This window comes from Eurosta solidaginis, chromosome 4 (assembly GCF_040869045.1).
Source record: "Eurosta solidaginis isolate ZX-2024a chromosome 4, ASM4086904v1, whole genome shotgun sequence".
NCBI lineage: Eukaryota > Metazoa > Arthropoda > Insecta > Diptera > Tephritidae > Eurosta > Eurosta solidaginis.
The window spans coordinates 147,802,095-147,815,207 of record NC_090322.1 but is presented as its reverse complement, the minus strand read 5'-3'; the positions used below and the strand labels follow the sequence as shown (position 1 = coordinate 147,815,207).

Sequence of the window (13,113 nt, the reverse complement as noted above, 5' to 3'; positions counted from 1 at the left end):
TGTTTGCATCCTGCTCTTCCAGTTTCACAAAGAGCTGCTGATACCTGTTCCGAAATTTGTGCCGACATTTCAGATATACGTGCCTCTTGCGCTTCCAGTTGAGATGCCAAATATGTCTTCTGTTCTTCCAATTGTGATGTTATACGGGTTTCCTGCGATTCCAATTGTGATACTATATACGTCTTCTGATCTTCCAGTTGTGATGAAATTTTTGTTTCCTGTGCTTCAATCTTCGCTATTATTTCAGCGACATTTCTGACATTGCGATGACATTGATGTTACTGTCGATGTTTGTGCAGATATTGCAGCCATAACCACGTTCAAGTCTGTGCTCGTAACTGTCTGCGTAACTGTCTCTTCCATTTTTGTTGTTTCCTCGCCATCAAGATGAAAAAAAATACTCTTCCACGTCAATTCCTTCTAATTACATTACCTGTCGTAGTCGTTCCTGAAGTTCTAGTTTAATGCCGGTTGTATTCAATCTACGGCTCTCCAACTCCTTCTTCAGTTGCTGGATCTTCAATTCACTTAACTTTGGCATGTCCAAGTTGTATTCGAAGTCTTCGCAATTTATTCAACAATTCCTCTTCTGACACCAATTGTAACGATTTTACTGCAATTCCCCTTATTTGCAATCTTCTGCTAATGTTCGTATCGCTAAACTGTTGAATAAATAACTCCAATATTGAATAATGGAAAAATGGCCTTTATTAAAGTACTTCACAATAACACTTATACTTTGCAACTAGCTTGCTTAATAACCAAACTGACTGATAGCTTAAATGAAACTGACTTCTCGCCTCCACTGTTGTCGCCCTTTTATACTGTCCGACCTCCTCGTTGCATATTTCTAGGCTTTTCTAATTCCAGAACTTACTAGTTAGTTATAAATTTCTCAGCTACAACTACAATGTATAACTTTTATAGCTTCTCTCATACCCCATGCGCTTGTATGTGTGAGCGACACTTCCTCAATCACAATTGCATACCTTTAGAAGCATTCTAGATAAGATATCTTCATGTGCTTGTGCGTTGCTTCTCAGCTGCGTATACGTACATATGTGTAAACATAATTATTGAATTATTGATGTGCATTCACGTCACTGCTTAGCATCGGCTTAGAGATGACAGTACCCTTAGTGTTGCTAATATTCGTTACAATATGATAAAATCAAATAAAATAAAATGAACAAAAATAAAAAAATAAAATTAAATTAAATTAAGAACAATTAAGGACGGGACTGTCTTCGGCTGTGCCGAAGACTTCATGCCTTTCATGAATGGGGCTGAACAATAATCTTATGCCGTTCGTAATCTCCGAATAATCGGATGTATAAGATAAGAAATATATAATGAAAAGATCTACATACCTAAACGATTTTTAAGATAAATATAAAACAAGTAAGTAAGGCTAAGTTCGGGTGTAACCGAACATTACATACTCAGTTGAGAGCTATGGAGACAAAATAAGGGAAAATCACCATGTAGTAAAATGAACCTAGGGTAACCCTGGAATGTGTTTGTATGACATTTGTGTCAAATTGAAGGTATTAAAGAGTATTTTAAGAGGGAGTGGGCCATAGTTCTATAGGTGGACGCCATTTAGGGATATAGCCATAAAGGTGGACCAGGGGTGACTCTAGAATTTGTTTGTATCATATGGGTATCAAATGAAAAGTGTTAATGAGTATTTTAAAAGGGAGTGGGCCTTAGTTCTATAGGTGGATGCCTTTTCGAGATATCGCCATAAAGGTGGACCAGGGGTAACTCTAGAATTTGTTTGTACTATATGGGTATCAAAGAAAAGGTGTTAATGAGTATTTTAAAAGGGAGTGGGCCTTAGTTCTATAGGTGGACGCCTTTTCGGGATATCGTTATAAAGGTGGACCAGGATTGACTCTAGAATGCGTTTGTACATTATGGGTATCAAACGAAAGGTGTTGATAGGTATTTTAAAAGGGAGTGGGCCTTAGTTCTATGGGTGGACGCCTTTTCGGGATATCGCCATAAACGTGGACCTGGGTGACTCTAGAATGCGTTTGTACGATATGGGCATCAAATGAAAGGTGTTAATGAGTATTTTAAAAGGGCGTGGGCCTTAGTTCTATAGGTGGACGCCTTTTCGAGATATCGCCATAAAGGTAGACCAGGGGTGACTCTAGAATTTGTTTGTACGATATGCGTATCAAATGAAAGGTGTTAATGAGTATTTTTAAATGGCGTGGGCCTTAGTTCTATAGGTGGATGACTTTTCGAGATATCGCCATAAAGGTGGACCAGGGGTGACTCTAGAATTTTTTTGTACGATATGGGTATCAAATGAAAGGTGTTAACGAGTATTTTAAAACGGAGTGGGCCTTAGTTCTATGGGTGGACGCCTTTTCGAGATATCGCCATAAAGGTGGAACAGGGGTGACTCTGTAATGTGTTTGTACGATATGGGTATCAAATGAAAGGTGCTAATGAGTATTTAAAAGGGAGTGGGCCTTAGTTCTATAAGTGGACGCCTTTTCGAGATATCGACATAAACGTGGACCAGGGGTAACTCTAGAATTTGTTTGTACGATATGGGTATCAAACGAAAGGTGATAATGAGTATTTTAAAATGGAGTGTGCCTTAGTTCGATAGGTGGACGCCTTTTCGAGATAGCGCCATAAAGGTGGATCGGGGGTGACTCTGTAATGTGTTTGTACGATATGGGTATCAAATTAAAGGTATTAATGAGGGTTTTAAAAGAGAGTGGTGGTGCTTTTGATTTCGCCCTGCCATTTTTTACACCAACACAAAGTGAGTTTAGATAAGTACGTGAACTGAGTTTAGTAAAGATATATCGATTTTTGCTCAAGTTATCGTGTTAAAGGCTGAGCGGAAGGACAGACGGTCGACTGTGAATAAACACTGGGCGTGGCTTCAACCGATTTCGCCCTTTTTCACAGAAAACAGTTATTGTCCTAGAATCTAAGCCTCTACCAATTTCACAAGGATTGGTAAATTTTTGTTCGACTTATGGCATTAAAAGTATCCTTTTTGTATTTTATTGCACCCCAGTAATGGTTGAATGTTGACATAATTTACTTATATACTGTAAAGATATTAACTTTTCTTTTAATATTTGACTTTAAAAACAATTTTTTTTAAAAAGTGGGCGTGGTCGTTCTCCGATTTTGCTAATTTTTATTAAGCATACATATAGTATTAAGAGTAACGTTCCTTCCAAGTTTAATCATCATATCTTCAAGGACTGCCAAATTACAGCTTACAAAACTTCTAAATTACATTCTTTTAAAAGTGGGCGGTGCCACGCCCACTGTCTAAATTTTTACTAATTTTCTATTCTGCGTCATAAGTTCAACTCATCTACCAAGTTTCATCGCTTTATCCGTAGATGGTAATGAATTATCGCACTTTTTCGATTTTTCGAAATTTTCGATATCGAAAAAGTGGGCGTGGTTATAGTCCGATATCGTTCATTTTAAATAGCGATCTGAGATGAGTGCCCGGGAACCTACATACCAAATTTCATCAAGATATCTCAAAATTTACTCAAGTTATCGTGTTAACGGACGGACGAAAGGACGGACATGGCTCAATCGATTTTTTTTTCGATACTGATGATTTTGATATATGGAAGTCTATATCTATTTCGATTCCTTTATACCTGTACAACCAACCGTTATCCAATCAAAGTTAATATACTCTGTGAGCTCTGCTCAACTGAGTATAATAAAAAATAGGTAGGTACTTTGTATGAGGATGCCAAGTTTGAGGTTTTTGTGGTCTGCGTGTAAAAAATATGACTACGAATCACGTATTTCAACAATATATGTCGTAAACGTAACTATTTGATGAAATTTGATGAATTTTGAAGCTTCTAGCCGTAAAAAAGGGGTCAAAATGACAGTTTATATGAAGTACATAACATATATACCACCGATCTCTATGATTTTTTCAGACAACAATATATGCTATATACGTAAGCATTTTGTGAAATTTGAAGCTTCTAGCTGTTAAAACGGGGCAGAAATTGCGCAAAGTTTCTTATATGAACAATCGGTTGTATGAGATATATACTATGTATACCACCGATCTCAATGATTTTTTCAGACATCAATATATGCTATACACGTAAGCATTTGGTGAAATTTGAAACTTCTTGCTGTTAAAATAGGGCTGAAATTGCAAAAAATATATATATATACTAAATATACCATCATATATATTATATATATCACCGAATTCTATGATTTTTGACACAACAATACAAACTATATACGTAAGCAATCGGTGAAATTTGAAGCTTATAGCTGTTAAAATGGGGTAGAAATTGCGAAAAGTTTCTTATCTGAACAATCGGTTGTATGAGATATATATTATATATACAACCGATCTCTATGATTTTTTCAGACAACAATATATGCTATACACGTAAGCATTCGGTGAAATTTGAAGCTTCTAGCTGTTAAAATGGGGCTAAAATTTTGAAAATATATATATACTATATATATACTATATATACTATATATATATACTATATATACCACAATATATATACAATATATACCACCGATCTTTATGATTTTTTCAGACAACAATATATGCTATATACGTAAGCATTCGTTGAAATTTGAAGCCTCTAAATTAATAGCAAAATTAAAAAAGATTAAGTCATGTTAAGTTAAATTAAATTAAGTTAAACTAAACTAAGTAAATTAAAATAAAATAAAATAATATAAAATAAAATAAAACAAAATAAAATAAAATTAAATTATATTAAATTAAATCAGTCGATTTTAATCGGATTTGGATTAATCATCGAAAAAGTATGTATATGGTACGAATATGTTATCGGTTACTTACCGAAAACTTATCGATATGTTATTGATATCCTTAATTTGTTATCGGATGTTACCCATTCGTTATCGGCGTGTTATAGAAAAGTTATCGATTTCGTTATCAAAAATTTATCGATTTGCTATTGGCATGTTATCGATTTGCTTACGACGACCCAACGGCTTGTTGTGAAATCTCAGTATAAAATCGATGACAGATGTGTAACTCTTCGATCGATAAGAAATCGATAAGAGACCAATAAGAATACTATGACAAGCTGATAATCTAGAGCAATCTGATAGTAAATCGAAACTCAACAATAATATTTCGCTAAGAAACCGATAATAAAACAAAAACTTGTCGGTATCGGTTGATAGCGATAAGAAGCCGACGAAAATCTTCTGAAAAAGCTCGAAACTGTTTGTTATAAATATATAAATAGTCCTAGTAATTAGTCAAAAAAAAAAAACAGATTGCGATATTAACGGCCGATTTCTGCCCTGGCAAAGTGGCAATGTTAAACTCTAGTCAACTTTAACTAGAGTTTAAACTCGCACTGAAAAGCCGGTCATTAATGATCTAACAGAAACCTTTGAACAAATATTATAATTAGTAAATATTATTATTTTTAATGCCTGATTTTTAAATATATATATATGTATATATTTTGTTGCAATTCATTAGTTTTTCTCTTATATCCGCAGTGTTGAGAAGAATGAAACTGTAGCCGTTTCGGATGGCAAACATTGTCCAAAAGCCTGCAGTAGCAATGGTTCAGCCGCAACTGTACCCATATAGTCATCGATTGAGACCTTAAAAAAACGATATTATCTAATTAACTAGCCCAATTTTATTAATTGAAAAATACATGAAACCGATTTTTGCATTTGCTACTCCAGAGTGGTAGTAGCACCGAAAAATAGGCTCTGCTACTGCTGCGGCTCTGAACATGAACACAGCATAGAGCAGAGCCGCAGCATACAAAAGTTATAGCATTTATTATGCTCTGCTACGAGCTAGGTCATGTTTTAAAGCGTGGAAAATTGCAGAATAAAAACTCCAAACGAAATGTGCTCTTTGTAGTGGAGCGCGAGAAAAATCAAAATATATTCCTATTAGTTCTGTTGGGCATTGCAATGCAGAAGAAAAAGTTCTGCATAACAATACCCAACAGAGCAAATAGCAATATTTTTGTTTTTGCTCTCGCTTCACTACAAATGGCATTGCGTTTGGAGTTTTTACTCTGCTATTTGCTCCTCACGACGTAGCTCGTAGCGGAGCATAAGAAATGCTATCACTTTTTATGCTATGGCTCTGGTCTATGCTCTGTTCATGTTCAGCGCTGGAGCAAATGCAAAAAAAAAAAAAATTCACTGCATATAAATTTCCCATATAGTAAACTTATAGCGTTTTCTTTTCTGGCAAAATTGTTACGCTTTTTGTACGCCTCGCAAGGGTTGTAAATGTATTTTGTTCTATTCTAAAAAGCAGGTAACGCCTTACGGGGTATTTCGTTCTTTTATGAAAATTGTTGCCTGCTCGCAACGCAAAAGCGTTACACTTTGACGCAGCATAAAATGGCGGTGTGGCAGTGCAACTCTGCTAAACCAGCTGATCGTGACAATTTATTTTCGTAACTTCACAAATTTTTAGCGAAGAAAATTGAAATGAAGGAAATAATTGGTAATGAATTTTTATTATCATTGACAGCGCCTTGGTGAAAATCAGCTAATACACGGGGTAGCCATTTATGTTCTTTGCATGCACCATAAATGTTGAAAATTTTCTGGGGTAGGAGTTTCTCTATTAAGGCTTTACCATTTAGTTAGGCAACAATTTATCTCAGAAAAGAAAACGCTATTAGGCATAATTCATTTGAATTTTCCAAAAAAAGGTCACTTAATATTTTACCTTTCCGTCTTTATCCAAATCAAATTTCTTCAACGCAATCTCCACCAAATCTTTAACACCCTCATCGGGATCTTCGTCCTGCGGCTGTTTGATAAGACAATTACGTAATAGTGTAAACATTTCATCCTTTGTTATGAAACCATCGCCATTCAAATCGTAAACACGAAAACAAAAATTTGCGCGCTCTGTCAACGAGCCACGTAAAAATATCGAGAGTCCGATTAAAAAGCCTTCGAAACGCAAAGGAAGCCCCTCGTGTGCATGATCCCAACAACAGAATACGCGTTCCATAAGAATTTCTTCGGTAACAATATCAAATGTGCTGTGAAGTAGTTCGCGAAAGATAATGCGATCAATGCCCTGTGAAACGCCATAAATTAAAAATAATTTCCTTGATTCGATGCAATACGCAAATGACGTTTATTTCAGTTCGCTCGTACCTCAACTGCTGCATGCGGCTTTACAATTGCTGCTGTTGAACTGCTGGCGACTAATTTTTTCGCAGTGTATTGACAATTTGTTATGAGTTTGCGATAAATGCGATATAAAGCATCTATTTCATCTCTTAAAATAAAAAAATAAAAAATGTTTAAAAGAAATGTGTTGTTTAATAAATAGAAACGCCGCAAAAATATGAAAAGTTACTCATACGCTATGTACCACAAGTCAGCAGGAAATATGTATTTTTTTTCCTGTTTTGGGAATTGAATCTTTCAATTCCAATAAATGGCAAGAGGACCCTTAAATTGCCTCTTAAATCGCCAGATTAACAAACGTATAAGAGTAATATACTTGCAACATTTAGACGTGCATAAGCAGCTAACATATGTCGCAAAGTAAAAACCCGTAGCACAAATTTGTTCCTATTAATTGCTAAATATATGGCTTGTTGCCATGTGCTTTTTCAAGATTTGCAATTCCTCGTGAATTATATTTTTATGTATGTATCATAATTTCACTCCCATCCAGCAAGTGGTACCCCCATCATGCCCAAGCCAGTGGCCTCAGACATCCTCCCATTGTAATAGAAATATTAATATAGTCATCATGTGTCGTGTTGATTTGTTAAATAATTCAGCTTTTTGGGTAATTCCCAGTGGTGACTTGTTTTCTTTATGTAGATTATTAATTTTTTAATTGTAAAATTGTAATTCCAATTGTAGAAATTTGTTTAATTGTAAAGTTGGAACCAGGTTAGACAAGGTATTGTAATGCGCTTGTTATAGTTGTTATGCCATGCTTATCTGCTAATATTTACACTGCAATGCGCTTGTTATAGTTGCTATGTTATGCTTTTTTGCCAATATTTACTTAAACTTGTTTTTGTAAATGTATATTCGTCATATCAGGTGTCGTATTTTCATAAATGTATATTCATTCCAATAATTTCCATTTTACAGTTTTATAACTCCGTTATATCATGAACTTATGATAATTTTACCGCTTTGTCACACCATTTATATGTAAGGTATAATCTTTCACATAATTTCAATTCATCTTCGTATTTAGCGTTATATTTTAAAGAATATATATTTACTCGTCATGTGTACATGACTGTACATTAAAAAAAAAGATGTTTTCTATTCCGTTATATATCCTCAGTGGTTTTGTATGTATCTTTGTAAATTATATATGAGGTAATCTCAACCCTGTTACATGTTCCGTTTCTTGCATTCTTTTTTGCTCCAATTTTATGCAAAATCTGATTATATGTACAAATATCTATAAGTTTATGTGTTACTAGTTTCTATTTAATCACATATATGTTCCGTTAGATTAATCTCTTAACAATGTGTATATATCCATGATTCAATATGCATAGCAGCTTTTATATTAGTGTGTGATTACTTTTGTATCAACATATTTATTTAGTTATTTCTTAAACAAATGTTAATTTCACTTTATAATTTTTGCTCAATTAAGTATTTCCATGTTTTTTTTTTTTTTTTTGGTACTTAATTTTCTTTTATTTATATGCACAGATAATGTGGCATCACGCCAGTCACAAAAACATTTATATTTTATCCCATTTAATTGCAAAATTTTTAATGTGTTTATTTTTATTAATCTTTTTAAAGTACCTGACATTGTTAACAATTTGTTAATTTAATGTACAAGACTGTACATGTAGTCAAAGATAACGTTTTGTAGTTCCGTTCTATCATACGACTATGATAATTTGGTTAACATATTATATTATATTATATTGATATTTATATATATTATATTTTATATTTTTAAATATAAACAAAAATTTATTTAGTTAACTAAAACATGATTTATAATTTTCACTTAACACTCTTTTTTTTAATACAACATATTTTACTACATTTAAACGTAGTAAGTATAAAACACAACGATGTTATTGCTTCAACGATTGGCACGAACTGAGGAAATATGTATGTATAACTCATGATGCAATTACAAGGTGACTGACGTTGGCAGCTTCTCTTTCTAATCCGCCATCTTGAACTCCCACTCTGAAACTCAATTTGCCTCTTTGCTAAACCACTTTTTCATTCAGAAGAAAGATTGTAGAAAAAACCATACAAATTAATTTTCCTGGAAAAGTATGCAACGGCATCACTTTTTTCTCCAACTCTGTTTTGTGTTGACTTTTTTTTCATTCAGCATCACTTTTATATTATGGCAGAGGTGGTGCTCGTATGTGCATTACAATGCGATGAATTTGAAATACCCCAGATCCGGCCTCAAATCAAAGCTTTTCTAGAGTTAACCATATTTCTATCGCAACTCTTTGTGGATGTTTTGTTTTCTTGTGCGCGTTGTTTTATATGGCAAGTGCCAATACCAGCGCAAAGGGGGTTAGTCGTTGTTTGCTAGGACGTTCCACATATTAACTAAAAATCGAAATTTTCTCAATACATCCACAGATGCAAAACGGACCACAGTTGCTGTGCATTTTCAAACAGTTCAGCTTTTCAACTCAATGGATGAATTCGGAATCAGGAACATTTTCTTATACATAGAATAAGCTACATATGAGGAGCAATCATGATATGGTAATCATTGCTACGGACCAACCGGAATGATAGTGAAAGCTAAAGATCAGATTGAAATAGATTGATTGAACCATCCTGTTGTTGGTGTTGTTCTAGCTATAAAGATACTCCCCGAAGGTTTTGGGGAGAGTTTTCGATGTTGATGGTCCTTTGCCGGGTATAAATCCGGAACGTTCCGGTAACAAGCACCATTAAGGTTGCGCTACACAGCCTCTGGAATTATTTACGTACTTTAGTCGTCCCTTACAACAGGCCTACCTGCCACGGATATATCCTCAGCCCCCTAACCCACAGCCATCCTCTTCGAGGTCAGTGTTTAGAAATGGTTACATCGAGTTTTGTACGGCATTCTAGAGATGGGCCTTGAAATTGTCTTTCGCTTCTCTAATTTCCTCTAGATGTCGAAAGGGTGGTCCTGGTCACTGCTCGACGTGTTTCTCGTCACCAGGTGAACTAAAGTTGTTATAAATGGTAGCAGTTGCAGCCATACCCTCGGTGGCCTTTATATGGCACTCTACGATATCTTTTTGGAACTCAGGGATATTAAGCCTAGAAGTCTAACGAAATATATAACGTTGGACGATATTTTCACACTATCTTTTATATTGTAACGAATTCTGCGGAATTCCGAATACTTTGCACCTTCTGCTAACGTTCGTTTTGCTGAACTATCGAATAAATAACTCCAATATTCAGTAATGCAATATGGTCTTTATTTAGTTTACTTTGAGAGTAGTACATTTATACTTCAATATCCCGTACTTGACAAGTAATGCGTATTTAAATCAAACTGATTAGTTATTACTCAGTTTGCGCTGCTTTTATGCTCTTGGTTTCCTCGTTCACCCATTTCTCTTAAGGTCTAGTATTTTTTCGAACAGTTGTAGCTCGTGCTTGGTTAACAGCTATATACATGTATATTTGTAGTTTATAACCATATGCGTGTGTATGTGTGAGTAACTACTTCAGCTGATCTACATGTGTGTGTGTGAGATATCTCTTCGTCGCCTTCTATGTATGTGTATAAATGATGATTGATGTGTTCATGTACACAAGTGTAGCTTGCTTTAATGTTTTCTTGACGTGCTTTTATTTACTAACAGCTTAGTGATGCTAAAATTCGCCACAATATATTTGTCACATTAATAAAATAACATTAGTTAGTTCACGAGTTGTGGTACTAAAACGGCACTGCAGGGCTAATGAGCATCAATTATGACTCGCCAAACTCACGAGCCAGTTTTACTTGCGGGAATCATGAATAAGCAGTGATATTGGGATGACTTATAAGTACTTACGAGCCTGGAGTCGCCAAGATTAGAAAGAAGTGGAGTCAATCTGTGCCTTCCTTTATCGATGCCCGTCTCCCAGAGGTAAGGGAAAATGATCTTTCGCATCTACTAAAATGGAAACGTAAACGGTTCAAAAGAAAGTATATAAGACTTAACGATGAACTTCATGAGCCTAACGCAGACATTGGTATAGTTCAACGAATTAGTACTTAACGGCTACGTCATCTAGACCATCTTGTGGGAACGTATGAAGATTCTACGGCCCACAAGGTAGTCTTAACCGATCCTATCTATGCAAGAAAATTAAACGGAATGCAACCACTTCTTTGTAAAGACCAAGTGGAGAACAATCTAACGTCCCTTGGAATCAACAGTTGGCGCCACACGGAAGTTATAATCGCGACTTATTAGGCGGCCCAAATCGTTAAAACGTTATATAAATAAGTAGAAATCCATATCTACATAGATGGACAAAGTATACTGCATACATTCTCAGGCCACCTCAATGCTAACGACTGCAATTGTGGAAAGTCTCATGGATGCCCCGTCAAAAAACCAAAAAAATAACCAGTCCAAGCGATTTCTTCGAAAATTTGGTGGTGCTCGAGCTAATCTGACGTCAAGTTTGGTTTGGTCCATAGTACAGACGACAGTTTTTATTCCAGGTGCTTGCGTTAAGGTCATCCTGGGTCTATAACTTCTCCAAACAGATATTAAATATTATGTTTTAATTAGTTTAATTGATGTTTTTTATACCTTTCATGAAAATGAAATGGTAAATTAATTTTGTCACGAATCTCAAAATTGTAAGTCCTTAAAGGAAAATAGATACACCCACCAATAAGTATACCGAAATGATCAGGATGAAGAGCTGAGTTGATTGAACCATTTCCGTCTGTCTGTTTGTATGCAGATTGAAGCTTCAAATTTCACCAAATGCTTACGAATATAGCATATATTTTTGTCTGAAAAAATCATAGAGTTCGGCCCTATATATGGTATGCATCCCATACAACCGATTGTTCAGATAAGAACTTTTCGTAATTTCTGCCCTATTTTTTTCTTATACACCGAATAAGCTACATATTCGGAAGCTTCAAATTTCATCAAATACTTAGGTTTACGTCAAATATTGCTGAGATAAGTGATTCATGGTCATAGCTATTTCATGCAGACCACAAAAAACGTGAAACTTTGCATCCTCACACAAGGTATCTACCTATTTTTAAACGGTTTTATTTAGCTTGACTCCGTGTACCGGTTTACGAATTTTGTAAATAAAATTTAAGTAACTTCCCAATAAGATACAAGCTTAAACCTTGAAATATAGTTCAGAACCCGATGACAATGAAGTAATAAGAAAAAACTCCGATAGGTGGCGCATGGATCAAAATATTTTACAAAATCGTATTTGTGGTCGGATTTGGTTCATATTTGAAACAAATATTACACACAGTCCGGTAAAAGTGACATCAAAATACTTTGGAGTTCGAGGAGGGACAAATATACGTGGCGCTGAGTCGAGTAAAGTCTTTGGAAGGATTATGTATTGAGGACTTATATTGTAACAAATTGTCAGGAAAGAGTCCTTGTAATAATGAGTCACTAAATGGACTAAATAGAACGAGAAATAATGAGCAATTAAATAAAGAATAAAAACTTGAAAAAAATAATGAAATAAAAAATAAAATAATTTAAAACAATACTTACATGAAGTAATAATAATATTAAAAGCTAGAAAATAATTAGGTAGGTCCTAGGTACTAGACATCACACTTCTCATCAATCTAGGGCGTTGATCAGACAATTAAATAAAAGCATTGGACGCGTCAAATTTCTATTGATAGTCATAAGTAAGACCAACTGAACCTTAATCATGTTATGCTACTCCCCACATTTTCAGAAATTTCATGCGCCCTACGCTCTTATTTTAATTGTCTGATTAACGCCGTAGTTTAATGAGGAGTGTGATGACTAGTACCTAGGACCTACCTAATTATTTTCTAGGTTTTATTATTTATGTAAGTATTGCTTTCAATAAAACCGTTTGAATAAA

The 13,113-nt window shown here is 34.8% G+C and overlaps 1 protein-coding gene across 1 annotated transcript in view; it reads right to left on the bottom strand.

Annotated features, from left to right (window-relative positions):
- Positions 1-5,449: 5,449 nt before the first annotated feature.
- LOC137247730 (calaxin) overlaps positions 5,450-13,113 on the bottom strand; it is a 42,511-nt gene continuing 34,847 nt past the window's right edge. The window contains exons 3-5 of the mRNA XM_067778690.1: positions 7,183-7,306; positions 6,743-7,102; positions 5,450-5,643 (exon numbers count right to left, since the gene is read on the bottom strand). Of these exons, the coding sequence (XP_067634791.1) occupies positions 5,524-5,643; positions 6,743-7,102; positions 7,183-7,306 (604 nt within the window). The 3' untranslated portion in view covers positions 5,450-5,523. The remainder of the gene's footprint in view (positions 5,644-6,742; positions 7,103-7,182; positions 7,307-13,113) is intronic.